At 34.1% G+C, this 26,624-nt stretch overlaps 4 protein-coding genes across 11 annotated transcripts; 3 read left to right on the top strand and 1 right to left on the bottom strand.

Moving 5' to 3' along the window:
- The first annotated feature begins 4,174 nt into the window (after positions 1–4,174).
- Positions 4,175–9,404, top strand: NEF1 (no exine formation 1). Its single transcript, XM_011037906.1, has 4 exons — positions 4,175–5,622; positions 6,397–6,968; positions 7,068–7,287; positions 7,964–9,404. The coding sequence occupies exons 1-4, from the start codon at positions 4,180–4,182 to the stop codon at positions 9,308–9,310; spliced, it is 3,582 nt and encodes a 1,193-aa protein (XP_011036208.1). The 5' UTR covers positions 4,175–4,179; the 3' UTR covers positions 9,311–9,404.
- Positions 9,405–11,674: 2,270 nt separating this feature from the next.
- LOC105133786 (uncharacterized protein At4g14100-like) lies at positions 11,675–12,795 on the top strand. Its single transcript, XM_011037905.1, has 2 exons — positions 11,675–12,200; positions 12,410–12,795. The coding sequence occupies exons 1-2, from the start codon at positions 11,726–11,728 to the stop codon at positions 12,577–12,579; spliced, it is 645 nt and encodes a 214-aa protein (XP_011036207.1). The 5' UTR covers positions 11,675–11,725; the 3' UTR covers positions 12,580–12,795.
- Positions 12,796–16,081: 3,286 nt separating this feature from the next.
- On the top strand, positions 16,082–20,140 carry LOC105133785 (E3 ubiquitin-protein ligase At3g02290-like). Of its 4 annotated transcripts, none has more exons than XM_011037901.1 (5): positions 16,082–16,711; positions 17,639–17,850; positions 18,546–18,978; positions 19,082–19,191; positions 19,748–20,140. In XM_011037901.1, the coding sequence occupies exons 2-5, from the start codon at positions 17,731–17,733 to the stop codon at positions 19,772–19,774; spliced, it is 690 nt and encodes a 229-aa protein (XP_011036203.1). In that variant the 5' UTR covers positions 16,082–16,711; positions 17,639–17,730; the 3' UTR covers positions 19,775–20,140. The 4 variants fall into 4 exon arrangements, with proteins under 4 accessions (XP_011036203.1, XP_011036204.1, XP_011036205.1 ...); XM_011037902.1 differs by having other exon boundaries at positions 17,621–17,850; XM_011037903.1 differs by lacking the exon at positions 16,082–16,711 and adding an exon at positions 16,725–16,895.
- Positions 20,141–21,727: 1,587 nt separating this feature from the next.
- LOC105133784 (Major facilitator superfamily protein) lies at positions 21,728–25,366 on the bottom strand. 5 transcript variants are annotated; one of them, XM_011037899.1, is made up of 6 exons: positions 24,981–25,366; positions 24,815–24,874; positions 24,274–24,527; positions 23,723–23,940; positions 23,039–23,619; positions 21,728–22,794 (listed from the first exon to the last, which is right to left on the bottom strand). In XM_011037899.1, the coding sequence occupies exons 3-6, from the start codon at positions 24,509–24,511 to the stop codon at positions 21,915–21,917; spliced, it is 1,917 nt and encodes a 638-aa protein (XP_011036201.1). In that variant the 5' UTR covers positions 24,512–24,527; positions 24,815–24,874; positions 24,981–25,366; the 3' UTR covers positions 21,728–21,914. The 5 variants fall into 5 exon arrangements, with proteins under 5 accessions (XP_011036201.1, XP_011036197.1, XP_011036199.1 ...); XM_011037895.1 differs by having other exon boundaries at positions 25,134–25,366; XM_011037897.1 differs by having other exon boundaries at positions 24,985–25,365.
- Positions 25,367–26,624: the final 1,258 nt, after the last annotated feature.

The following is a 26,624-nucleotide window of genomic DNA, read 5'->3' as shown; positions in this document are numbered from 1 at the left end:
CTCTTCTTACTCGCTTGGCATAAGGGTGGCTGCTGATTAGACATTTTACAAAGGGTCTGCTGCTTACACGTTGATTAAACAGAGAAGTTAGGGAGTGCCCATCAATATGTAAAGTGGAGTCGGATGCGTCTCAACCCAGATATATTGTGTAATGTGGTTGGCATTTGTCAGCTTATTAATAGCTAAAAAACCAGGCACACGAGTGTTGGACTCATGTTGGAGACGTTTTAGAAAAAGATACAAGCTCTGTAGCTGTCTTTGACATAGAATCCCGGAGGGTTGTGTGTCCTTTTAATGGTGTTACGACCCTACTTGAAAAAATGCAAAATAGAATTGAGATCGGGACTTTTCCGTTGCCCTTCTTCGAGATAAGGCTATGTCTTCGTGCCCGTGGTGAAAGTGAAAGGACTAAAGTGGGTCAATGCTGCTCTCCCAGACTGAGTGGCAAGTGTTGCAAGGAAATCCAGGTATAAGGATATGATTGGGACTTTGTTCCTGCAGGCTGCTAAACAAGAATGTGATCCTGGAACGCTTGTTTTTCAAGGATTGACGTATTGGAGACAGTTTACAGGGATCATGCTGAGCCTTATTGGCTTTTTGTTCGTACTGATATGCCGAGTACTATGCATCAGATCTTTATTTCAAAGAGAGGTGGAAGATAACTCTCTGGTCACGATCGCCTTACCCTGAAACCCTTGGAGACTGTGTGAGTGTTAACCAGCTTGCAATATTGCGAGGACTACAATAAAACGAAAACCACGTTTAAATTTGGTGGCTGCGCAGCCAGGAGCCTTGATGGCATCTGAGTATATGATTGTTGAAACCAGAGCCACGAACGTATCTTTTTAGATAGTTGTGCTCAAGAGCCGATCCCCCTCGGCCTTCTGATTACTTCTTGTTTATGAAAGTTAAAAGTTCTTAAACTCGACTCTATGGATTCCACTACTGTGCTCGCATTCGCCTCACATCCGCCTCGAAAGTTTACTGTGAGCTTGACTTTACTCAAATATGATCAGCCTTAGATCTTTCTTTTTTTTAAAGCAGAAAACTAGATTTGATTTTAATTTAATTAATATAATAAATAAGAGAAGTTGATCTCTAATTTATTTTTATACTATTTTTAAAAATTAAATTCTATCTTAAAATCAATGAAGAAGATTTCAAAGCAAAGTTAATTATGAAAAGTTTTTTAAGAAGCTGCAGCTGCGGTTGTTTGAGTTGGGCCTCCGATCGAACCTCCATGGCCTGCCTTCAAGAGGCCGAGGTTCTCGCTCGTGGAGATATCTCATCGTTGATTTCGCTGTTTTAGGGTATTTAGCCCATAACTACACGGAAAACGCAAACTCAGAGCCCCTGCAAGGCCACGCCTTTCAACTTCTTTCGAATTGATGTTCCAGCATCTTACGTTGTCATAATCAAGTGTTCTGCTGGGGACATGCTTATGCGATAAATGGCTTGTTTTTTCAATGAAATTTTCATTTTAACAGCATCCATTGCTTTTACTTTTTTTTATTATTTTTTACTTCTTCTACAAGAAAAACATAGCGTATAAATAATAAAACTTATAAGAATTCTATAACAAGTAGAGTTCAAAACTAAATATAAAACAAAAAAAAAAGAGAAAATACAAAAGAATATATATATATATATACACAGTCTGTCACTCACTATTTATTTGTCAAAAACACCATACTTTACTATATTAATAAAATGAAAAACAATCTTCAAATATCTAATAATAAAACTTCTCTTAGTATTTACTTTGCGAACGGGAGACTTGATGTGCAAGATAGAAATTAGCTTAAAATAAAATATTCTTGGTGATCCTCCAGGAAGTCGTAAAATAAATAGTAAAGAAAAAGTTCACCTTTGCAGAACACAGAGAATTTTAATGGTAAAATAAGATTTTGAGGTGGTGATAAAGATAAAGAAATAAAAAAGAGAAGGGGACAAAAAGATAGACTGGATTAGAAAGATTATTTGATATGTAAGTCAAATAACCTTTTTAGTAAAAGAATAAATATATCGGCATTTCCTATGTGTTTTTTATATATAAAAAATCTTATTTGTATATTTAATATTCTATGCATGCATTTGAAATAATAAATTAAGAATTATTTTTTTAATCAACTGATTCTTAATAATCAAAATTAATAAGCTAAATAAGTGTCATGGATTCATTTGAATTCAATAATTTTTTATGCAATTTTTTTATTTAATTATATAATAAAAAATAAATTATTATAAAATTAAAAACAAACTAATATCATAGTGTTTGTTTTAGATTGTGTTAAACTCATAAATATCAAACAAAAATAAACTATGCTGTTCAATAAAAAAATCAAGAATATTAAAGAATGGGACTAAAAAAGAGTTTAATAAGAAAAATCAATAAAAATCCAGTAATGAAGAATTAAATTAAAAAAAAAGAACTATAAAGGATCACTATTAAAAAAAAAGCCAATAAAAAAAAACTCAACAGTGATGTATCAATCTGAAAAAATTTCAAAAAACAAAAAAAAATAACAAGAAAACGAAGAAAAAAAAGCCTAGGGCACTTAAACCTAAAAATACAAATCCGTGTATGCGTGGGCATAGGGAAGCCATCACACCTGGCCCTGGTAATTCTTTTTATTTTTATTTTTTTGTCGTGTGCTCCTGCTTTATTTGAAGAAAAAATAACATGTGAATTGTCACATGGATTGCCTATATTTTGATGACTAGAAATAATTGAAAAGTCAGGTAAAAAGTGTTTAACATATAAAATCAACTTTTAACAATTTATGATTCTAGTTGCACTTAGAAAATACTTTAAAAATCTAAATAAATATATTTATACATTGCATTCAAATAAATCAGAAGACAAAAATCAATAAAAAATCCAAAAACTTTTTAGAATTATATCTACCTTTTTATGCAAATTGAAGGTGAAATAAAACCTTATTGAAATCATTCTCAACAAATAAAACCTAAAAACACTATAATTAATTATTTTGATGATTGGAATTATTGCCAACTAATATTTTTGTATTTATCATTAAAATATTAAAATCTAGTGACTTTTTATCTTTTACCTCAAACGAGGAACACAAAAATAAAAAAGTATAAATTTTGTATAATAAATGAATTTGTAAAATATTCAAGGACTAAAAAGTTATTATTTTAGAAGTAAAAGGATCAAAGTGTATTTTTTATTCCATTTTTTTTAAACCACCAGCCATTTTCTCCTTATTTGAAATTTTAGTCTCCTTTGTTTCAAATCTATTTCTCTTTAATACTTTTTGATAAATTACCCATGAATTTTGACATATTAAAAAAGAAAAAAAATTGATTGGGCATATTAGAAAAGAAAAAAAGGATACCGAGAATTGAAAAATAAAAAAAACTCTATGTGTTTTGGATTTTATTTAAATAAGATAGAGGGTAAATGTAGACTTAAGAAGAGAGGTTTTTTCTTCTTTCGTTTTGAAATCTGCTATTTTACTGGGGGAAAAGAGAGAGATAAAATGTTGCTTGCCAAGTCAGCTCTTGACGTGTTAACATTGAACGGACACGTAAGAATATCTTGAACAGCATAAAACTAAAACGAAATTGATTGGACAGGTATGACACCCAGACGTGGATTTGGCCCACAGTTTGGATTGTTGAGAGTCTATCCATAGTTTGAATTTTTTTTTTAAATATACTTGATTGTCACATCATATTTTAAATTGATGAAATATTTATCTAAAAAAAATAAAAATAAAATTAGTAGCTTAATTATAAAAGTTGTAAGAGTTTAGACATTGCCATGTCCATTATCATTGTTATTAATCTGGATGGTTGCATCTGAGATGTTAGCTTAGTGATAAAAAAAATTTATTTATTTATATTTAAATTTGAATTTTATTATGTATTTTTGTTATTTTTATGATACCTTACATGTTTATTAAATTTACAAGATATTTATATATTGTAAGATTAGTTATTGTATATATAAGCTGATTTAAATATTCATATAAATAAAAAAAACCATGAATAATTAGTTAGACAAACAAACTCTGCATTCCGTTAATCTGTAAGTTTCAAAATAAATCTGGTAAAAATTAAATCAATTAAACCCAGTTAAAATATAATTTAATTCTTTTTTAATCCAGATTAATCCAATTAATCTAACCAGATTGAGCACCCTAACTCGTGATGGGTTCAGGTTTCATTGATTTACCTGATACCTTCGAATCCTATTATTCTCTCGCGCAAATAATAACAGAAATAGGGCCAGCTAATCCAACGGCTGTTACTCCAAATAGGTCACGCATTCCCCAAAACCCAAACCCAAACCCACGAGTGATTTCCTCTCAGGTCCTCTCCGCTTTCCACTCCGTCATCACCACTACCACACTCTCTCTTTCTGGTATCCCGGCGACGGCCGAAATGATACCGCCGGAACTCCAACCGCGGTCATTCCGCCCTTACATCGCCTCCTCCATCTCCTCCCCTTCCTTCTCCTCCTCCTTCCCCACCGCCTCTCCTTATTCCCCCAACTCTAACTTCCCTTCCCCTTCTACCTCCTCTTCTAGATCTCGTTTCTCTGCTTCTTTTTTCGCTCACAACACTCGCATCGCCCTCGCTCTCGCTCCCTGTGCTGCTTTCCTCCTTGACCTCGGTGGAGCTCCTGTAGTCGCAATCCTAACCCTGGGTTTGATGATTGCTTACATCATCGACTCACTCAATTTCAAATCCGGTGCGTTTTTCTGTGTCTGGGCTTCCCTAATTGCTGCTCAGATCGCCTTCTTTTTTAGCTCCTCATTGATCTTCACTTTCAATTCGATTCCTCTTGGTTTGCTCGCTGCGTTCCTCTGTGCACAAACGAATTTCTTAATCGGGGCCTGGGCTTCACTTCAGTTCAAATGGATTCAATTAGAAAACCCTACTATCGTGCTCGCGCTTGAACGTTTGTTATTCGCATGTGTTCCTTTCGCTGCTTCTTCGATATTCACTTGGGCTACAATCTCTGCTGTTGGTATGCAAAATGCTGCGTATTATCTGATGATTTTTAATTGTGTCTTCTATTGGATGTTTGCAATTCCGCGTGTTTCTTCATTTAGATCGAAACAAGAAGTGAAATATCATGGTGGAGAGGTTCCTGATGATAATTTTATACTTGGTCCACTAGAGGGTTGTTTTCATACCTTGAATTTGCTCTTCTTTCCGTTGTTATTTCATGTTGCTTCGCATTACTCGGTGATTTTCTCGTCAGCTGCGTCTGTTTGTGATTTGTTGCTGCTGTTTTTTATTCCGTTCTTGTTTCAACTGTATGCATCTACGAGGGGGGCGCTTTGGTGGGTGACTAAGAATGCGAATCAGTTGCATAGCATTCGTGTCGTGAATGGTGCTGTTGCATTGATTGTTGTCGTGATTTGTTTGGAGGTTAGAGTTGTTTTCCATTCCTTTGGAAGGTATATTCAGGTTCCTCCTCCGTTGAATTATCTGCTTGTGACCGTGACTATGCTTGGAGGGGCTGCCGGTGCTGGTGCTTCTGCCCTTGGAATGATTTCTGATGCATTTAGTTACTGGTCTTTCACTGCTTTGGCTGTAACCGTCAGTTCTGCTGGAGCAATTGTTGTGGGTTTTCCTCTACTGGTATGTACCTTGATTTATCCAAGACTCTGCTCCGATTCCAGTTTTTTTTTTTTTTTTTGCAATTACGAGGTAGGAGTAAATACAGTGGGTGTGTTGTTTGTGCGTGCTTGGGGTTGTGATCTAGGACTTCAGTGCAGATTATGGGACTGAACAGTTTGATTGGCTAAAGCATTGCATTCCACTTCTAAACTTGTGTTTGCAAACTTGGAACACAATGCAATGTACAGCGTTAGTGTGAGCAGCTGAAAGGCTTCTTGTGGGCTGCTTTTTCACAGTTGTTGGGTGCTCACCTGTTTGTTTCATCCTCCAGTGCAATCAATGTATTTGGATGTGTCTGTTGGAATTAATCTAGCTTAGAGATAACATATTTCTTAACTAAAGAATGTATTTGGGTCAATAACAACTAACCTAGTATTTGAGCAGTCTGTCATTATTATCCTTGGGCTCCTTCTGCGCTTAGTTGTATTGGAGCTGCTATTGATTTTATATTCTGTCCACAGTTGGTGCATGGTGGCCATCGCCTCCATGCTTCTTCTTGTTTTTTTTTCAACAACATGTCAGTTCTCAATTTTGAAAGTGCATGCTCTTACACTACAATTGTCACTTTATTTTTTGCTTAATTATATTGGATCGTCTTTTTTATACTTTATACTTCTTGCATGTTCAGGCTGTTCTGTCTTTATGATTAATGTTTAACAGATATCGAAGGAAAAAAATTAAAAGGAAATTTACATGTTAAAAATATATTAATCCCATTTTCCCCTTGGTTTGCAGTTTCTTCCACTGCCTGCGATTGCTGGATTTGAATTTGCCCGTTTTGTTACAAAGAAAAGTCTGTCATCATATTTTTCCTTTGTTGTGCTCGGGAGCCTGATAGTTACATTGTTTGTGGTCCACAATTTCTGGGATCTAAATATTTGGATGGCAGGCATGTCCCTGAAATCATTCTGTAAACTTATAATCGCAAATGTTGTTCTCGCCATGGCTGTTCCAGGTTTAGCTCTTCTCCCACCAAAACTTCATTTTTTAGCTGAGATTTGTTTGATCAGCCATGCATTGCTGTTGTGCCATATTGAGAATCGTTTCTTCAATTACCCGGGATTTTACTATCATGGAATGGAGGAGGATGTGATGTATCCAAGCTATATGGTTATTCTGACAACCTTTGTGGGTTTGGCTCTGGTAAGAAGACTATCCGTGGACCATCGGATTGGACCAAAGGCGGTTTGGATTTTGACTTGCCTGTATTCCTCAAAGCTGTCCATGCTGTTTATTTCATCCAAGCATGTTGTATGGGTTTCAGCTGTACTTTTACTGGCTGTTACTCCCCCATTGCTCCTTTACAAGTGTGTATTGACATATTCTCCTATTTCAAGGCTTTTAAATTCCTTTCTAGTTACTTCTATTTAGGCATTCATTTACTCTTTGCTTGCTTGACTTTGCAGGGAGAAATCACGAACAGGCTCAAAGATGAAACCATGGAAAGGTTATGTACATGGTGCTGTGGTTGTTCTATCAGTCTGGCTTTTCCGTGAAACAATTTTTGAAGCCCTTCAGTGGTGGAATGGGAGGGCTCCATCTGATGGTTTGCTTTTGGGTTTCTGTATTGCCTTGACTGGATTGGCTTGTGTACCCATTGTTGCTTTGCATTTCTCACATGTCCTGGTCTGTTTTCTCATGAAGTTTCTTTCCCTTTTTTTCCACAAATTTGCCTTTTCTGTTATATTCTTCCTCCATAAATCAAAAAATAATTAAACCAGCTAGCCTATTAAGCAACCAACATATTTGATCAGATATATTTATTTCTCTCTCCACTACAAGAAATTTCCTGTATGTTTGATGAACTCACTGAAATGAAGCAACTTACAGAATTGTGCTTCTTATTGTCCTTTAGACAAGAAAGCTCTTGAATTAGTGCAAAAGTTTTGAATGATTTGAATCGGTTAAGTAAATAATACAGCGTCACTATAGTTTGTAGAAAGTTTGGCTTAAAAATTTCTTGAACAGATGAAAAAGGAGGATTTATGTTTGTTCATTTGAGTTTAATTTCAACCTGATCACTATGTGGAGGAAAATAGTAAGGAATTGGATGATTAATGAACTGAAGCAGCTCTAATTAAAAGATTTTCCTATGCTATTAAATTTCACTTGAATGTAAGATAATTATTGTAAGACCCGAACACATTTACTAACTAAATGCCCTTTTTGGGTGCCTTGTGGCCCTTGTCCTGTCAATAAAATGTTAGGATGTCATTCAAGGCTCTCCAAGAGTTTATATTTAAACTGAACCAATAGCCAGGTGTTCTGATTACTGATGTGACTCTTTATCTTCTGTCCACAGCCGGCTAAGAGATGCCTAGTACTGGTTGTGGCAACAGGTTTACTGTTTATCCTGATGCAGCCACCAATCCCACTAGCATGGACTTATCGATCTGACATAATCAGTGCAGCTCGTCAATCATCTGATGACATTTCCATCTATGGTTTCATGGCATCAAAACCGACCTGGCCATCATGGTTGCTTATTGTGGCAATTCTGCTCACTTTAGCAGCAGTGACATCCATCATACCCATTAAGTATGTGGTAGAGCTAAGAACTTTCTACTCTATTGCAATAGGGTTTGCTCTTGGAGTATACATATCTGCTGAGTATTTTCTTCAAGCTGCTGTTCTGCATGCCCTCATTGTTGTAACCATGGTCTGCGCCTCTGTGTTTGTGGTCTTCACCCATTTTCCATCTGCTTCAAGCACAAAGCTGCTACCATGGGTATTTGCTTTATTAGTAGCCCTCTTTCCTGTGACATATCTGTTGGAGGGTCAGTTGAGAATCAAAAGCATCCTTGGAGATGAAGTTGGAGACCTGGCAGAGGAAGACAGGAAGCTCACTACTCTACTGGCTGTTGAGGGGGCAAGAACATCACTTCTCGGTTTATATGCAGCAATCTTCATGCTCATAGCACTGGAGATTAAGTTTGAACTTGCCTCACTTATGCGGGAAAAGTCTCTTGAAAGGGTTGGAATTAGACATGGTCAAGCTAGTCAAAGTAGTTCTTCAAATTTTACTCCACGAATGAGGTTCATGCAGCAACGGCGCGCCTCTACTGTGCCAACCTTTACAATCAAGAGAATGGTTGCTGAGGGGGCTTGGATGCCCGCGGTTGGTAATGTTGCTACTATAATGTGCTTTGCTATATGCCTGATCTTGAACGTCAATCTGACTGGGGGCTCAACCCGGGCAATCTTCTTCCTGGCTCCTATCCTGTTGCTTCTCAACCAGGACTCGGATTTTGTCGCTGGTTTTGGGGACAAACAAAGGTATTTCCCTGTTACAGTGGCCATATCAGCCTACTTGGTCTTGACAGCCCTCTACAGCATATGGGAAGATACATGGCATGGTAATGTTGGTTGGAGCCTTGAAATTGGAGGTCCTGATTTGTTCTTTGCAGTCAAGAATTTAGCCGTCCTCATTCTTACGTTTCCCAGCCATATACTCTTCAACCGGTTTGTTTGGAGTAACACAAAGCAGACGGACTCGTCACCACTGATCACGCTTCCACTTAATCTGCCATCCATTATAATATCAGATGTTATTAAGATCAGGATATTGGGATGCTTAGGAATTATTTACACCATAGCCCAGACCATTATTTCTAGACAGCAATATATCTCAGGTATGAAGTATATTTAGACATCAAATACATACACTACTGTACAATACGACATGTTTCGGCAATTTTCAAGTGAGTTGTGAAGGTTCAAAGTTTGATTCGCACTTCTTTTCATTTGAATGGTTTTTATGGCCCTGGAAATGCAAGTGCACACTTCAGCTCTAATTTTTAGTTCTCCCACCTTCATTTCCTGTTTGAAGCTTTAAGAAGTGATAGTTTTTCTGTGTTCGCGACTGTAATAATTATAGTGATGTTTTTTAAAGTATCTTTATTTATAAATATATTAAAATAATATTTTTATTTTTTAAAAATTATTTTTAATATAATATATTAAAACAATTTGAAAATAAAAAAAAATAAAAAATGTTTTTAAAAATAATCATTAATTACAGGCTGAATAGCAACTCCAAACAACCATCTCAGGTAGGAAGTCATGAAAGATTCTCTCTCTTATCCTATCCTATGTACAATAAAGTATGTTGTCTAAAATATCGTTGTGGTTATACCTTATGAAAAAACAAATCTACCTGGTATTATTCTCTGTGAAGAACAAGCTATTTGGTTGTTTAATTAGTTTGTTTCCCATCATTTTTCATGTTAATGAACTATCTTGCTGCTTCGTGCTTCTTAAATTTCCAGAACTGACGAAACATTTTAACATTCCAATTTTGTAATATTATCTTTATTTCCGACTTTCCTTGAAAATGGATGGAAACCTTATTTGAGAATTTATAGATACTAGAAATTGTTTGATGGCGACATTGAGACTACCTATAAAATTAAATAGTATTTTTAAGATTTATCCAAATGAAAATTCATCAGTTTAATGATTTTTTTAGCCCTTATTAAGGTTGTCATATTATATTAAGACCTGGACTTTTAATTATGTTAATTTTACCCTTAAACTATTATACTTTTAGCGAATATTGTCCCAACATTTAATTTTGTTATGAGGTCAACCAGTCAAACTTTGATGGTTGACCAAAACTCGTCCTAGAAAAATCATATTTGGGTATTTTAAACTGAAATTTTTCTTATATTCTAATGAAAACTCAATCCCTATTCACAAATAATTTTCATTATTTTTGGAGCTGGATAGTATTTATTTAATTGTTTAAACAATAAAAAATCAAAAAATTATAGAAAATAGAAAATAAGCTGGAATTATTTTAAATTTCTTAGGCAACTCTAACAAGGTCATGCGAATTTACATGTATGATTTCAGTGTGGTTCTTAAAATTTTGGCATGTGTGATTTACAAAATTAATTTATTTAAGCTTGGTTAGATGTTACACATTCTACCATGCAAATGTTTTGAGAAACACACTAAAACTAAGGAAAACAACAATTTATATGATTTTTTTATGACTAGCAACAAAATTTTGAATCATTCCAAATTATTTTGACTTTTTGGTAGTTTTGTAAATATATAATTTTCAAGAAAGGTTTAAAAAACACTCTTTGATCTCAAAAATCTTTGGAATTATTCCTTCAACAAGATTAAGATTTTATAAGGATATGTGAAAATTTCTAACTGAAAATATCAAAAACTGAATTTTTTAAAAAAAAATTTGGTTGATGATAGCGATAAAATTAGATAAGAAGACTATATTTCTCCAAAACATAATAATTTAGAAATAAAATTGATGAAATTGATATTACAAACCTCAGTATATTACCATTCTAATATTTCAGGTGTAAAAAAAATCATTAAATCATAACTTATTATTCCTGTTCTATTAGTGTATGTTTGAATGAGAGATGGTTTGTATTTAAATAAAAAACATATTTTTTATATTTAAAAAATATAATTTATATTTAAAAAATATTATATTAAAAAAAAAAACCATCATATCTCCAAACCAAACATTTTTAATCCATATTACGATTGTATATTTAAAAAATATAATTTATATTTAAAAAATATTATATTAAAAAAAAAAAATCATCATATCTCCAAACCACCTCCAAGCCAAACATTTTTAATCCATATTACGATTGCATTAAAAAGCCCAAATTAGAGGGGGGAGACCTGAACTTGAGTGGAAAGTAAATACCCCTATATTAAAATATTTATGATTTGACATCCTAAATAATATGCTTTTTTAAATATACCCCTTTAATTATGATTTTGTTGAGAAATTGACAAAAAGCCCATAACAATCCTCTCGATTCCTCTCTCTTTATCTACCAACTTAGGAAAATATGTTTGCCAGTAGAGAAAAGGAGAGGAATGGAGAGGATTTTTATGAGCTTTTTCAAAAAAAACCTCAATAGAAAGGGTAAATTAAGAGAACCATATAGTTCAGGGGGTTATTTGATTTTGTTCTTAAGTTTGGGGGTATTCTTACAATTTAGCCCATAAAAAAAGAAAAAGACCAAAACGGAAACAAAAGCCCCTAACCACCACGCGTTGCCATCTCCAACGAGCAAAGATGGCCTCCCTAACCAGACCCATCTCTTTCTCTATCTCAATTCTCCTTCTCTCCTTCTTTTCACCATTAATCAAATCATCCAGAGAAGGAGACCCAACTCCAGCACCATGGCCTCACCAATTCCACGCAATTCTATTCATGAATTACAGTGGAATACTTCAAAAGATAGATCTCTGGTACGATTGGACTAATGGCAGAAACTTCAACATCATACAACACCAACTAGGCAAGCTTATGTATGACCTTGAATGGAACAATGGTACTTCCTTCTTTTACACTTTAGATTCCAACAAGGAGTGTTCCACCGCGCATTTGGAGGTTGGAATTCTTCGCCCTAATTGGCTTGATGGAGCTAATTATCTGGGTCAACGACACGTGGATGGTTTTCTTTGTAACGTTTGGGAGAAAGTGGAATTCATCTGGTACTATGAAGATGTTATCACCAAAAGGCCTGTTCACTGGGTCTTTTACACTGGTATATATGTTTGTTTCCCAATTTGGTCTCCCCATTCCCTTTCCTACTCCTGTCACAGTACCAGTCTAGTTGTTTATATTCATGGATCATTACTATATTCTATATCAGTTTAGATAGTTATTTTTACTGAAGTTAATTTGACATGTTAAAGGAATTTCAAAGTGGGGTTGCAAATTGCGTTGGTTTTCTTATGATAAAGATGTTCACAGGGAGGGAGGCTCATGTCATGACTTTTGAAGTGGGAGCTGCACTTGAGGATGCAAAATGGCAAGCTCCTGTGTACTGCTTCGGCAATATCCCAGAAGCTGGATATCCTATCTCTGCTACTTCACGAGAGAATTTGCTGGGTGGAGTTCTGAGAGGTTCCTTGGCACTTTGAGTATAAATGATTTATGTGTTTTTCTGTTAAGATAGTGTGATGATGTTCATCTTACTAATAATCAATCAGTTCTTTATGCAATCACATCAGTTGATGGGGGGGGGGGGGGGGGGGCTTTCAATAACATTTTGAACTCTTGTCTATTCTTCTGCATTTGAGTTTTGCTTTAGGCCAAAGCGTAATTGCTATGAAAGTGCAAGACATGGGTTCATGCTTTATCGGTGATGATGTACACAAAAACAATTCATGTAGTTTGGGGTAAAGTTTATGTTTTGGATAAATGATTATTTATTTATTTATTTATTTTGATAATCTAATATTTTCTTGACTAGCTGGAGATGAATACCTGATACCTGTAGAAGCAAAAAGGTTGGTCCTTTCTTTAATAGAGGGCTTTGAGTTCTTGTATTTGGATTTACCACTCGGTTAAGTATTGTTACAAGCCTCGGCCTCCTTGAAGGGATAACATGGTGACCTGCTAGCATGGGTGAGGCGAAGTTACTAGAAAAGATTGGTTTTTAAAAATCAAATAATAATTTTTTAAAATAATTAATTGTACTTGAAGGATTGAAAGGATAACTTAGTGACCTGCTAACATGGGCGGGGCCAAGTTACTTAAAAAAATAATATTATTTAATTTAATTTTTTAAATAATTAGATTCACTTAAATCAACCTCTAACTTACTACCTGAGCATCGGAGCTTCCAATGTTAGAAATTTAGAATGAAAACATACCCAACAAATAAATTTTAGGCTTAGGTAGTGGTTTAAGTATCCAATATCGATATAGTTACAAGTTACAATAACAATTATGTTGCAATATACAAGTAACTAAAATAAAAATGGTTATTTATTTTTTCATTAAAATTGTAGTCTATAGTTTTCTGTTAACATCAAACAATTATATTTTATAGTCTATAGGGATATCTACCCTATAGATCCAAGTTGTATTGACATTGTTTTATGTGTTGAGATAATCCGTAAATGTTGTGGCTTTAAATTATAGTTATCGTAATATTATTAATTATTTCATGATTGATTATATATGAATCTTACATGCTGAATTTAAAAAAACAATTAAAAAGATTTATATATCAATTTTTTATATAATTTTCTTAATTTAATCATTTTTTTCATATAATCATGTAGAAGTAATTGAGACATGATACTTTTTTGAAGCTATGATAATTCTTTATTTAACAAACTTTGCATTATAAAAGACTTGTTTTCTTCCAGAGATGATTTTTCAACTGAAAATACATTTTTAGTTGAAAATATAAATTATTAAAATTATAATAAATATTTATTTCTAATTATTATAATATTAAATAAAAATAGATTTCAAACATGCTATCGTGATATCATTAAAAAAAAATCAAGTCTAATCTATTATTTTTTCTGCTAGCTTTAAATTTTCACGATTCGTACATCAGAAGCATTATTTTTAAATTAATCTACTTTTTTTTTTGTTAGCTTATTTTTTTTTTCTGTTAGTGACATCAGACTTTTATATATATAGAACGTAAATAACTGTATCTAAGTTAATAAATTGATTTGGATTTAAATTTATATTACTAGCTACACTTCAGTTTTAAATTTATCTTCCCATAAATTTATTGTGAAGTTTATTTTTATTATATTAAATTTAATGATCCATGAAATTTTATATAAAAAAATCTATATTTTTTTTTTAATAGAAGCAAAACACCAACATAAAATCCCATGATTTATGTATATAGGACCGATCAACAAGGGAAAAGATTAGAAAAAAAAAACATAGCAGCACACTCAAAAGCCAAGATCAAGTTAATTGGGATCTAACATTGCCATCGTAAAAGACAATTCTGGGTGTCAATTGGTTTGTTTTAAAAAGAAAAGTTTAGTTAAGGTGATTTTTTCTTTTAGCTTGCTAGAACAGTTAGACCGGGGGCATGAAGTTTTTTATTTAAATTCTTTTTTATTTTTTTTGTTATTAGAGTGTTTTTATAGCTAAAAAGAGTATATTGAGATTTTTATGATTTTTCTTAAATGATTTTAAATGAAAACAAGTTAATAATTTGATGTTCAGGGTCTAAAAACCCAGACTTTGATGTGATGGTCATAAAAAAATAATAAAAAAAATATAAATATGAATTACATGTTATTTGCTTAAATAAATAAAATATCATATATCTTATTTAAAAAAATAAAAGAATATTTTTTAAAAAAAAAAACCAGATACACATAATGAGTTTTATGCTTTTAAACCATGCACACAAGTCTAAAGAAAACTATTTTTAGTATAATTATCAGATATTAATATAAAATTATTATTAAAATTTTATTAATAATTTAAATTTTTAGATGAAATGATGTTTTAATAAATTATCAAAATTTTATTAATTATATGGTTACATATGAATCTTTGTATAAATTTTAAATTTAAAAATATTTTATTTGAGAAAATATATTATAAGATAAAATAAAATTATTTTTAAAACATCATGTGCTTGAATTTCTGAAATGAGAAAGTTCTTCAATTAAGCTATGTTTGTTTTTCGGAAAGTGGTTTTCAGGAAAATACTTTCTAAATTTTCTTGTGTTTGTTTTTCAAAAAGTGATTTTTGAAAAATCAATTTTCAAACTTTTTTGTGTTTGTTTGCTCTTAAAAAAATTAGTAAATGAAAAACACTTTCCAGTCAAAGGAAAATTAGCTTGGTTTTCAGGAAAGTGTTTTCCTGAAAAATTTGGACGAAAAACACTTTCCAGAAGTTGTGAAAAATTTAGAAATGTCATTATTTATTGATTATATCAAATTTGATTCTCAAACTTTTGATTGCTATATATATTTTATTTGAAATACTTTATGAAATGTTAATTATTATTATTTTAATTTCTTTATCTTTTTTTTTAGATTTGATCTTTATTATTTTGATTATTATTTATTTTATTTGAGATAATTTATGAAATTTTTTTTCTAATTTTATTATTATTTAACTTTTTAATTTGTAAGATTTGTTCCTTATTATTTTAATAAATTTGAGAAAAATAAAACATTAATAAATTATTTTCCATAATATAATCAAATACTAGAAAGTGTTTTCCAGTTCATTTTTCATAACACTACCAAATATCAAAAAATAATTTACTTTTTAGAATTTTTTTTTTAAATTCACTTTTAAAAAATTCACTTTTCTTAAAATTGAAAATTTTTTTTTAAAAAAAATTTATATAAACAAACAGAGCCTAACAAAGAATGTATCTTCCAACCATTGCCAATGGGTTTTTGCTCGAGCATTGGGCTCCAGTACATCTTCTTTATTTATTTTGTTTCTGATTTGGTGCTTTAAAATTTTTTTTTTTTTTTTAATTTTAAATTAATATTATTTTTAATATTTAATATATTCATATTCAAAATATTTTTTTTAAAAAATTATTTTAATATATTTTTAAATAGTTTTTTTTTTTAAATAATCATATACTGAAACAGCCTCCAAAACCGACAGCACCGAAACGAGTATAGAAAACAATCGATCCAGCTACCTTCTTTTGACTATTAACTATCCTTGTCTTCCGGGTGGTCATGAATGCTTTGAAGACATCTGTGAAGTGGCATTTCTTCTTCTCCAACAAGCTCTGTACGGCTGTGTCACACTGGGCTAAGGGTTCCTCAACTTGTTCAACTATTATCAAGCTGAGCAGTCTTTCTCATTCCAGACCCTTGAAACGCACCTAATTCCACGATATAATGGAGGGAGAGTTTTTTTTATCTATTGAAAACAAATATTGAGTTGCTCATCCAACTAATCTAATCTCATCGACATTTAGCCTCTGTTAATCCTGTTTTAAAAGTATCTATCCGTTTGTTTTCCCTTTAATTTGATTCACTGCAATTTTTAAAAGTAAATAATGATATCTTGTTAATTATTAAATAAATTAAAATAATAGAAAAAAAATAAAAAAAATCTCCCCTGCCTGTCCCTGCCATTAGCTCCCAAAACACAAAATCATCGTAAGAAAGAAACAAGACATATTTTCCTCTCCTTTTTCTCCTTGTGGACTGCAGAGGTCGTTGGCCCTGTGGCGTACTTTATAGATTTTCCTTTCCTTTTGAGGTTGCTGCTGCAGATCTTTCTCTTCAATTGTACTGAAGGTAAGTAGAAGGAAACTTCCGCTCTCTCCATTCCTTTTCTTTCCTTTTTTTTTTTTTTTTATTTTCCATTCACGGGTTAACCAAACCCTAGGACACTTTCAGTTCTCACAACACAACCTGCGATCATCAATATTCATATACTGCCAGATTCTTAATTTATTCTTCTTCTTCTATAATTTGTAGGGTGAGTGATTATAAAGGAATTAGTGTCTTTCTGTTGCTTGTTAAGTTTAGACTGGCTGTTGTTTTACAGTGAGATTAAGTGTTTCTTTTTTTTAAAAAAAAAAATTGTATTATACCGCTGGTACATTGCTATTTATTTTTTTGAAAAAATAAAAATCTATCGTGGCTAATATATTGATTTATTATTCCATTGTGAAGGAATTATAGTCCATAGCAACTCACGAAACAAGAGTTTCATCAAATCCCCCCTTTCAAAGCTTCAATGATTGACAAAGAGAGCATTCGTTTTTTTTTTTAAGTTTAGATGACCATGACCCTGCTCCTGGTTTTAGAGGAATTTCATGCCCTTCATCACTTTCCGGAAATGGTGATATCAGGCATATCTCCATCTGCACATGTTTGCCATTTCCAAATGCATAACTATGTGAACCGACTGCCCTTGAGATTCTTGAGAAATGACTTCACTGCTGACTAGTGTTGTTTGCCATTCTGGTTTGTAGAAGCGTGGTGGCATTTTATGTATCTATTCCTTTCAAAGTTTGTAGATAAAGTATCTTCAGCCTTGAAAACTCCAAAAGGTCTTCTGAGAAGGACCTAATGCCCTAGAGGGTTTCTCTACTAAGAACTTTAGATTCTTTCTCTTTGGCTGATGATTTATGTCATTCACCGCTTTTTCTTCTCATCATTCCAATTATGCTGATAACTGTTCTTATGGAGTGCTTCAAGTTTGTTTGTTTTGTACAGGTTCGCTGGAGATATAGCATCCTTGATTCCTAGCTTGTTGCTTCCTAGTTGTCAACAGCCAATTTTTTGGGTTTTATTTTTTAAGCACAAAGATGGGTGCTTTTTGCTGCTGTCCATGCAGTGATGAACATGAAGAACATGCTTACTCGGGCAATTCAATATACAGGCACTGCGTTTGCCTAAGATTCTTTTTCCACCAGTTACGCAGTGGGGTAAGCATTGAAATACAGACAACTCAACACACTTTACTGTTGATTTTTTCATTTCACAGATGTTTGCTAAACTCTAGGCTCTTTGTTGTGGAGATTGTTTGCATAAGATCATGCAGCCAAGGCATTTGGGCTAAATCTAGGGGGTTAGGTCTTTTAGGGGTTTGCCAATTTGTATTTCAATGAACGTATATAATCTTGTGATTGCATTGAGCTCAGATTTTACAGAAGCATGAAATAAACATTTCACCCAGCGGATTTGGAGCATATGCAAATAGTCATAATAAACCCTTTAGGTGCCACAGAGTAATAAATGATTAAACAGTACCTTTCCCTTGGGTGCAATTCCAATGCCATGGTGCGCTCCATCAAAATATTTCAACCGATTTGTGATTAAAGTTGTTCTCATGTTTATGCTTTCTAATGAAACTTATCTCCCATGCATTATCTCTCATGCATATGCTTTGTGATTTGAGGTTTAGTTTCTTAAAACTGGCTCGAAAATACCCGATTAACTAAATTACACTATCACTTATATTCTTGATCATGGAAAGATCCTAATTTCTAATGTGAGTTTCATAATATATTTCCCTTTCCAAAGCATGTTCTTTGGTGCTGTAGTCACACATCCTCATATTTTTTGTTTAGTTCATTCCAGTTAGATGATGCACTTATTACCTTCTGCCATGCACTTGCAGTATGGTACGGTGTTTCACAGGCTTGAAGGTAGGACTGTCTCGCCAACCCAAGAAGGTACTTCTTTGGCATCAACTGGAGTTGGCACAGGATTACCAGATGGTTCTGCAAATGACACTCAACTCTCGTCATCCAGGCCACTCCCTTATGATACTGATCAGAGGTATGCTCATTTGCAGCGTTATGGTTTAGTCTCTAGGAAGTCGATGACTCATTTGCAAGAAGAATCACAACCACTGAGAAGAAATATGAGCAGTTCTGCTGTGGAATCATTGGGCTTTGGAAGAAGAAGAAACGGAATTGATTCTGAAGATGACAATAAACTTGGCTATTCAGAGTTGTCAGACAAATATTTAGCAACAAAAGTTGCACACGGGCTAACTTATGTGCAACCATCTTCTGAAGATGAAGATGCTTGCCCTACCTGTCTTGATGGTAATTTAATGTGTTTAGATTGTGCTGCATCAGATTGTGGCTTTTAAGTTATGCTTTTTTCTTATTCCCTCTGGTAAGGTGTTTTTGAATGATCATGCTGCAGGGTACACCCCAGAAAATCCTAAAATCACAACTCGATGCTCTCACCATTTTCACCTTGGCTGCATTTATGAATGGTTGGAAAGAAGTGAAAGTTGTCCAATATGTGGCAAGGTATGCTGAATTTCTCCTTAGATTACATCATCAATTTCTTACTGAAAAATAATAATAATAATAATAATTCTGAGTCCTGAACCTTCCTGCGAAGGCACTGATCTCGGGAAAGGTTGCAAGCAGGCTTAATTTTGTCTGTAAGGACCAAATTAGTATCAGTAGCTGCTCAAACTATGGCCAGTTTTTCAGATAGCCTAGAAATATAATTTCAAGCCTTTAATCATTCCGTCAGTGTGGAGATGGCATATGAGGAAGTGAAAGACAATTCGTTGAAGTGTCAACTTCTAGACATGCACACTCTCTCTCATCACATATTGATAAAATCACAGCCATCAAAACTTTACATTTACTCTGCTTTCTGCACCTACATATTACTTATTTTGAACTGATCTTAAATATTGGATAGTCACTATAGATTGCTATGTTCACTTCCTTTTTGTGAGTTATTGCTCACTAAATAGTGTTAGAATTAGTCCTCCATTTACATGGAAATCCTAATAATAGAACCAGATTTCTTGAGGTGTTTTTGATGAACCACTTCCATTTGGGATGCTAGGAAATGGAGTTTTGTGAAAGCCCTTAAGTTGGTGTGCGTCTGATTCACCGTCAATGGAGGAAGAGCTCGCTGGAGTGTAAATAAAAGCTCCCTGAGCTTTATTTAAAAGAGGCTTGCATAGATTTCTCAAAAGAAAAAAAAAAGGTTTTTGCATAAAACAAATTTTCATTTTCTCTGCTTACACTACCTTGTAATTTCCTACTGTACTTGATGGTCAAATGCTCGTTGCTTTTCGTGTATATTCTACTGATCAGTGTATAGCTTGTATAAACTAATTCATAAACATTATGCCGATTCATACAAGGCACAGCCTAAGTACTGCTGATATTATTACCTCATGCTTCAAGCTATAGGATGATGCTTGACTATGATACACCTTTGGTTGAACCCATATAATAAGACAACGTTGTGTGGCATCTAGAATAACGTAATCAGTTCCAGCGTAAAAGAATCGTCGAACCTCGCCTGCACTTTCTAGTTTGCCATTTTGTGTAATTATATTGTTGTTCATCTGCATGTGTTGGCTGATTTATTAGTAGATTAAGAAGCTACTTGTGAAATATTTGAGGTTCTGCTATGGTAAGTGCCTACTCGAACAGGATATTTGGACCACTTCAATTCCCATGAAAGTGATTTTTTTGTTTTAGATATTTGATTTCACTAGCAAGATTGGACCACTTAAAAACTACTCATGCCAGTGATCCAACGTGATCCAACGTTGCATTTGGTTATGTTTTCAACGTGCCGTTGAAAATTTTTTCATCTGAAAATTTATTTAATTCTTTTTTTTTTAATTGTATGTTTATGGTTTTGATTAGTTAATGCTAAAAATGAAATAAAAATCTGAAAAAAATATTTTTTTAATATATTTTTAATTGAAAAATATTTTTGAAAAATGCATTGCATTTGTATTTAGCTTCAAAAATATATTTAATATGAAAAAAATATTAAATCGATATTTTTTAATATTTTTGATGTATTAATATGTTAAAAATAAAAAAATTAGTTTAATAAATTTGTATATGAAAAGTATTTTTAAAAAATAAGAATGTATCACAATAAACACGCATTAAGAATGAGATGGATTTACGTGGATCCTAAGCAGCATGCAAACTTCATAAAAGCTACTGTGTCCGTGTTGGGCTTATACAGTAACGTATTGGTAGCAATAATTTCTTATATATGAAGAAATAATATCTTTTGAATACTTAGGAATATAATAAGATGGTGAGGGATATGGTTAGGATATTTGAGAGATACGGTTATGATGTATTTTGGATGTATTTTAAGATTATATATCTCATTTAAAGAAAAAATAGATTCGAATTATACTTTAAGATTTTATCGTTTTTGAATTAAAGAATCCTAAACGCTACTAGAAATCAACATTTTCTTTAATTTATAAATTTTATAATAATGCAATAGTGTGATCGATAAATCAACATTTTCATGCCAGAGGTACTGAAAATTTTGTCTGTGCCTAACTAATGGTCCCTTTTTTAAGCTTCTTTAATTCAATTAGTTTAGAAGAAAACACCAACTTTGTTCACCTAAAGTCAACGGAGGATTCTGGACAACTCTGAGTGGTTTATCGAATCCTGAGGCCATGCCATGGCCCATGTTATGGTTATGCAGATTAATTTTATCAGAAGGGCTCCGAGATTCAATTAGTTTGATGGCATTTAATATTTAGCTAGCCCCATGTGAGTGACTCCATGGCTCTGTCCTCTAGAGGCAGCTGATATAAATGGGTGAACAACAGACAAGAAGCTCAGAAGATACAGACATGCATAGGGGCACTGGACAGTTCCATCCGGGCAACTAACCATAAAGAGGGGCTGGCTCAAGCTTCCAATCAAACATATTGGACCCTGGCACTCATTGGCACAGGATCCAAAACCATGATCATTCACACAGCGCACATGCAATATCAGGATCTTCAATGCACCCTGACCAGGTTGAGATAATGACAAGGGCACAGAATTCAAATGTTGCCAGCAATTCGATTAAATGCAGGAAAATGCAGCTGTGATTCATGTTTTATCTTGTTCTAAGTTATGTTTTAGAAGGGAAACTTCATGAAGGGGAAATCTTGCATTAGAAGAGAGAAATTTAATTGTGAATGCGGTACTTGTCCATCTTAGATTTCGAATTCATATACGGCTTGCTAGCCCCTGGCTGGGGTGTTTTGTTTGTTGGTTACAACTTCCTGAATCCCAAATTTCTGCTCTGCCCTGTACTCGTACCTACGGGCTGAATATAGAAAGGCACAGAAATTTATCGCACTCAGAACTGTAAGCAGCCAGTAGAAATATTCAAATCTACCAGTATTTATATTCTGGGACAACCATGATTGCTGCCTCTTGTCTGGGTTTCCTGTCACTGATTTCACAATGCTGTTTAATATACTTGCTGCAAAGCAGCCAATTCCACCTGCTAGTGCAGCATAAGCAGATCCTATACTCTTCATTGCATCAGGAGCTTCCTCGTACAGAAATTCAAGCAAGCCCACAATGCAAAAGACTTCAGCTATTCCAATCAGGCAATACTGGATCAACAACCAGTACGCACTCAGGTTAGGCATGGGAGTCAAGAAACTAAACTCATAGCCATGTTCTACAGCATACTTTCTCCGATACCTCTCAAAAATGGCTGCCCAGGCAACAGAAAGAATTGAAAATGCCAGACCGATTCCTATTCTTTGAAGCTGAGAAGCACCACGAGGATGGCCCGTAATGCGCCGGAATATTGGAACAAATACCGAGTAATAGAGAGACAATATCAGGAATATACTGAGGCAAGGAAACACGGGCATGCTTGTTACTGGAAGTTTGAGATGACCCAAATGTGTATTCAAAGTATATGCCTGCTGGACTGATAGAGTCAGATACTCTGTTAAGATTAGATTGAGCATTATTGTGCAAGCTGGTATTGGAACAAGCTTTATAAGTATCTTGACTTCCTCTACTTGAGTCACCGTACAAAGCCTCCAAGGACTTGAATCTACACCATCTTCCTTCAATTGCAATGCTGCCTTGTCCAGACATCTGTTGAAGCCCACAAGTTTTGGAAATTATATGGTGAAAGATATAATTTCCTTTTTTTTTCTTTTTTTTTTTTTTTTTTTTTTTGTTTTTTAAAGGATGACCAAAACAGATTTCTTTGTAACTTGTAATAGAAATCCTCCAAAACCGTTGAACAAACAGCCAGAGGTTGAGAACCAAAACTCATACAGCCTAAAACTGTATTAATCCATGAAATATTAAAAATGTTAGAGATTAGCAATTATACCTGAAGTCATCTGTATGTGCTATCTTTCCACTACCCTTTATAGCAGAACGTTTGCCAGGAACCTCATAAAGGCCTATTAAGTCGCTGCTGGAAAACGAGGCTTTTCTCTTCCGAAAGGCCGCGACCAGAACTTGGGCAACTCTTGTTAGTGGACTGCCTCCTGGCAATCTATGCCTATACAAAGGAGTACCGACAAAGAATAACATGTTTGACAGGCCCATAGCTATGGCCAGCGAACCAAAGGCAGATCCCCATCCATGTTTCATTTGAATGTAGACTACTAAAGTGAAGGCCACTATTGCTCCAATAGTCACAGAAAGATAAAAGAAGTTGAAAAACCTATCCAGATGAGACTTGTAATTTTCACCTCTTTCATCGAACTGATCGGCTCCGAATGAAGAAACACACGGCCTTATACCTGCAGCTCCAAATCCAGTCACATAAAGAACTGTGTTAAGATAGAGCATCTGCCATGATTTCGCTGGCTCGCAGTTACCCAAAAGCAAGGATAGCTGATCGCATTGACCCTGGTCCGGCATGAAAATATTCATTGTTGCACACAAGGTTATACCTGTCAAGCCCTCCAGGAAACAAAGATTGAAAGGAAAACGCATCATCAGTAAACCTCTAAGGATTTAACTTGAGGAACTGATTGACGCCTATTTGTTCATGAACACATCTTACCGCAAGATAGATTGTTGTGAAAATTGCAATTGTCCAATATCGGCCGAGATACGCATCTGCAAGAAATCCGCCAAGGACAGAGGAAGCTTGAGAAATTCCTAAGAAATTGTTCACTGCATTGGATGAACTGGTAAAGGGTCGGTGCATAATATAGAACATGAAGGCCACCATGTTAACAGAGAGGCCAAAGTAAGCCATCCTCTCTGCCATTTCATTTCCTGGACGAAAAAAAAAAGATCCAAGCTCAGTGAGGGACCGAAATATGATTTGACTGAACACTTAACATACACATGATCTTGCACTTCTTGAACACAAGTTGTAAATTAATTCCGCGAAAGAATATATAGCATATATCATATTCTATGACTACAGAAACACTACCAGTATTTTTGTTTTTCTGATCTAGTCCAATTCACCTGTCTATCATAATTGTAGTGTAACCTTAATTTAATCTCCCAGTTATTACACCAGAAAACACGACTTAATTATTAACCTTCATGTGACAGTTTTCTGAGAAATGGAATGTAAACTCATGTGAAGAAGTTGCTTACCAAAAATGAATAAGGCAGCAATCCAGCCACCTGTCTTTGAGAGGTCAGGAATAGGCTTCCCATGGATGTTAACAGGAGTAGTTCCTCCAGTATATCCACGGCCAAAAGCCATCCTCCTATTGTCGGACTCGAGGAAGTAAATTCCAAGCTTCTTGCTATGAACTGGGTTTGAAACTCCATCATATGCTGCTGGTGTCTCTGGTAGACCTTCTGGTGACTTTATTTCACGGGAACCCATGTCTCTGGCTAATTCCCTGTAAGATTAATTAAGCCAACAATAATACGCATCAATTTGTGTCTACTTTCTACTATCATCACGCATACTAGTAAGTCCTCATATACATATAAAAGCAATTAAGCTTCTACTCTCTAACATTCTGATGCAGAACAAATAGAAGATAATGAACTACGTATCTATGGAAATTTAACACCATCACCTCTAAGGCTAGTCCAGAAAATGACTCCCTGAGAATAACGTAACTAAACTAGCAGCTGAAACACACCGAGGCAGTCTTATATAAGAAGAGCTTAGCTTAGATACCTAGCTGCAGTACCGGAGCTTAAGTGGGTGAATAACGTTTCACATGCAACTTCAATGGTCCTGCATCGAAGTGAAAAGGGTTCGTGATTATGGGACAGTTAGCAGCTGCCTGGCTAGCCAGTAATAAAATGAAACCAAGAGGCAAGAACAAAGAAGGAGGGCCAACCAACCCACGATGAAGCCCCAATGGAAGAGATTAAAACAAATGGCAATAAATGATCCTCCATTGAAAGTTAGGAAAGAAAGAAAGACGCAATAGTGATATGTAGCGAGTAAAGAGAAGTTGCATTAATGCTTTGACGTATATAGTTGCACGTACAATCCCAACATTATTGATTCCCGCCCGCCCGCCCTACCATCATTATTGGAGTTCGGCTTATAAGTAATTATACTGATAACCTTTCCGCTCCCTCTCGCTCTCAGTAGTCGGCAGTGCTGATGGAGTGAATGGGGGTCCTGTCAAGTTAGTCTATCTATGCATCGTAGAGAGATAATCCAGCGGGAAAAAACGGGTAGACATCGATTTTCTTTGATGTTACAGACTTCAATGAAAGCTGATGCTTTGCGATCTTTTTTGTGTTTTTTTTTTTGTTTTTTTGAGGTCATGATGACGCTATCGATAAGAGTAAGGGTTGGTGTTGTGTTATCGCTCTTCACAATATTCATTAATAAAAAAAATTATTAATGCACTCTTTTTAAAATACAAATACTTTTTAGCAATACAAGAAATTAATATTATTATATATATATATATATATTATATATATAGTACCATAAATCTAATTTCTATTATAAATATAATATAAAGATTTTTTTTGTTAATAATATAACCATAGTTTTTTTTTTTTTACCCTAGCTGAAACGATGACTTCTTGTTTTTCTTTTTTTGCAGCGGTGATGTTATAAATTGTTGAAAGGCGAGAAGCATCACTCCTAAATTTAGATTCTAACAAATAAAAAGGGGGCTTGGTGACGAGGAAAAATAGTAACTATAAATTGACAACAGCCCGAAATAATAGCATTATTGTCTAATAATAAAGGTCCACTAGAAAATTGACCACCTACTGGTACATAGTATTGATATTAATTAATGATGTTGACTTGAATAAGAAAGTCAACAGAAGTTGAGTTTATCAATAATTTTTTTATTTTTTAAAATTTATTTTTAATACCATAATATTAAAACTATTTAAAAATAAAAAAACAATTTAAAATAAAAAAAATCAAAATCTTTCAACATCATAATTCAACTCGGCTGCGTTCCCAAACTCATCCTTATCGATTAGCATTAATTGATATCTGCTCGGGATTGCTTTGAACACGAGCGAGTGCCCTTTTATTTGATGGTGTCCATGTTTATTCGATCAAGCAAAGGTCTTTAGCTGGTTATGGGTTTCAGCGATCAAGTCTAGAAATTCGTGGAGAGAGTGGAAGCCCTTTTGAAGGAATTGGGTAGGCGATGGGGAAGCCCTTTTGAAGGAATTGGGTAGGCGATGGGTACAAGGTTGTAGGCATGCGCTAACTGGTATTATACGAAGAAGAATGAATTATTTTTTATTTTTTTTTAATTTGTAGTTATGGGCATGTATTGTGTGATTATACGAAAATGGTGATCGTCACGTGGCCTTGTAGGGTGGAGTTAGATTTATTATGCGTATTTTTCAGGTTCGAGATGGACGAGTATCAAGAACGAGATGCGTATTTTTATACTTTTTTAATCGAAAGCCAGAATACCCAGATAGAAACCAGAATAGCATGGGTATGGTTTAACATCAAAGAGAAGAGTAGGGGTTGGAGTAGAATTAGGTTG

The sequence above is a fragment of the Populus euphratica genome, unplaced genomic scaffold (assembly GCF_000495115.2).
Source record: "Populus euphratica unplaced genomic scaffold, PopEup_1.0 scaffold37.1, whole genome shotgun sequence".
Taxonomy (NCBI): Eukaryota; Viridiplantae; Streptophyta; class Magnoliopsida; order Malpighiales; family Salicaceae; genus Populus; species Populus euphratica.
The sequence above is the reverse complement of the archived record's forward strand: the minus strand, read 5'-3'. Positions and strand labels throughout refer to the sequence as shown.

What these genes read in the sequence shown, in the direction of transcription:
- LOC105133785 (XM_011037901.1), top strand. Translation starts at nt 17,731, where the DNA reads ATGGGTGCTTTTTGCTGCTGTCCATGCAGTGATGAACATGAAGAACAT. An exon ending in TTGCCCTACCTGTCTTGATG is followed by an intron (nt 18,979 to 19,081) that starts GTAATTTAATGT and finishes ATCATGCTGCAG; the next exon opens with GGTACACCCCAGAAAATCCT. An exon ending in GTTGTCCAATATGTGGCAAG is followed by an intron (nt 19,192 to 19,747) that starts GTATGCTGAATT and finishes TTGGGATGCTAG; the next exon opens with GAAATGGAGTTTTGTGAAAG.
- LOC105133786 (XM_011037905.1), top strand. Translation starts at nt 11,726, where the DNA reads ATGGCCTCCCTAACCAGACCCATCTCTTTCTCTATCTCAATTCTCCTT. An exon ending in TCACTGGGTCTTTTACACTG is followed by an intron (nt 12,201 to 12,409) that starts GTATATATGTTT and finishes AGATGTTCACAG; the next exon opens with GGAGGGAGGCTCATGTCATG.
- NEF1 (XM_011037906.1), top strand. Translation starts at nt 4,180, where the DNA reads ATGGGTTCAGGTTTCATTGATTTACCTGATACCTTCGAATCCTATTAT. An exon ending in TTGTGGGTTTTCCTCTACTG is followed by an intron (nt 5,623 to 6,396) that starts GTATGTACCTTG and finishes CTTGGTTTGCAG; the next exon opens with TTTCTTCCACTGCCTGCGAT. An exon ending in TGCATTTCTCACATGTCCTG is followed by an intron (nt 7,288 to 7,963) that starts GTCTGTTTTCTC and finishes TTCTGTCCACAG; the next exon opens with CCGGCTAAGAGATGCCTAGT.
- LOC105133784 (XM_011037895.1), bottom strand. An exon ending in AGCTCCGGTACTGCAGCTAG is followed by an intron (nt 24,528 to 24,814) that starts GTATCTAAGCTA and finishes TTAATCTTACAG; the next exon opens with GGAATTAGCCAGAGACATGG. An exon ending in GCACATACAGATGACTTCAG is followed by an intron (nt 22,795 to 23,038) that starts GTATAATTGCTA and finishes GGGCTTCAACAG; the next exon opens with ATGTCTGGACAAGGCAGCAT.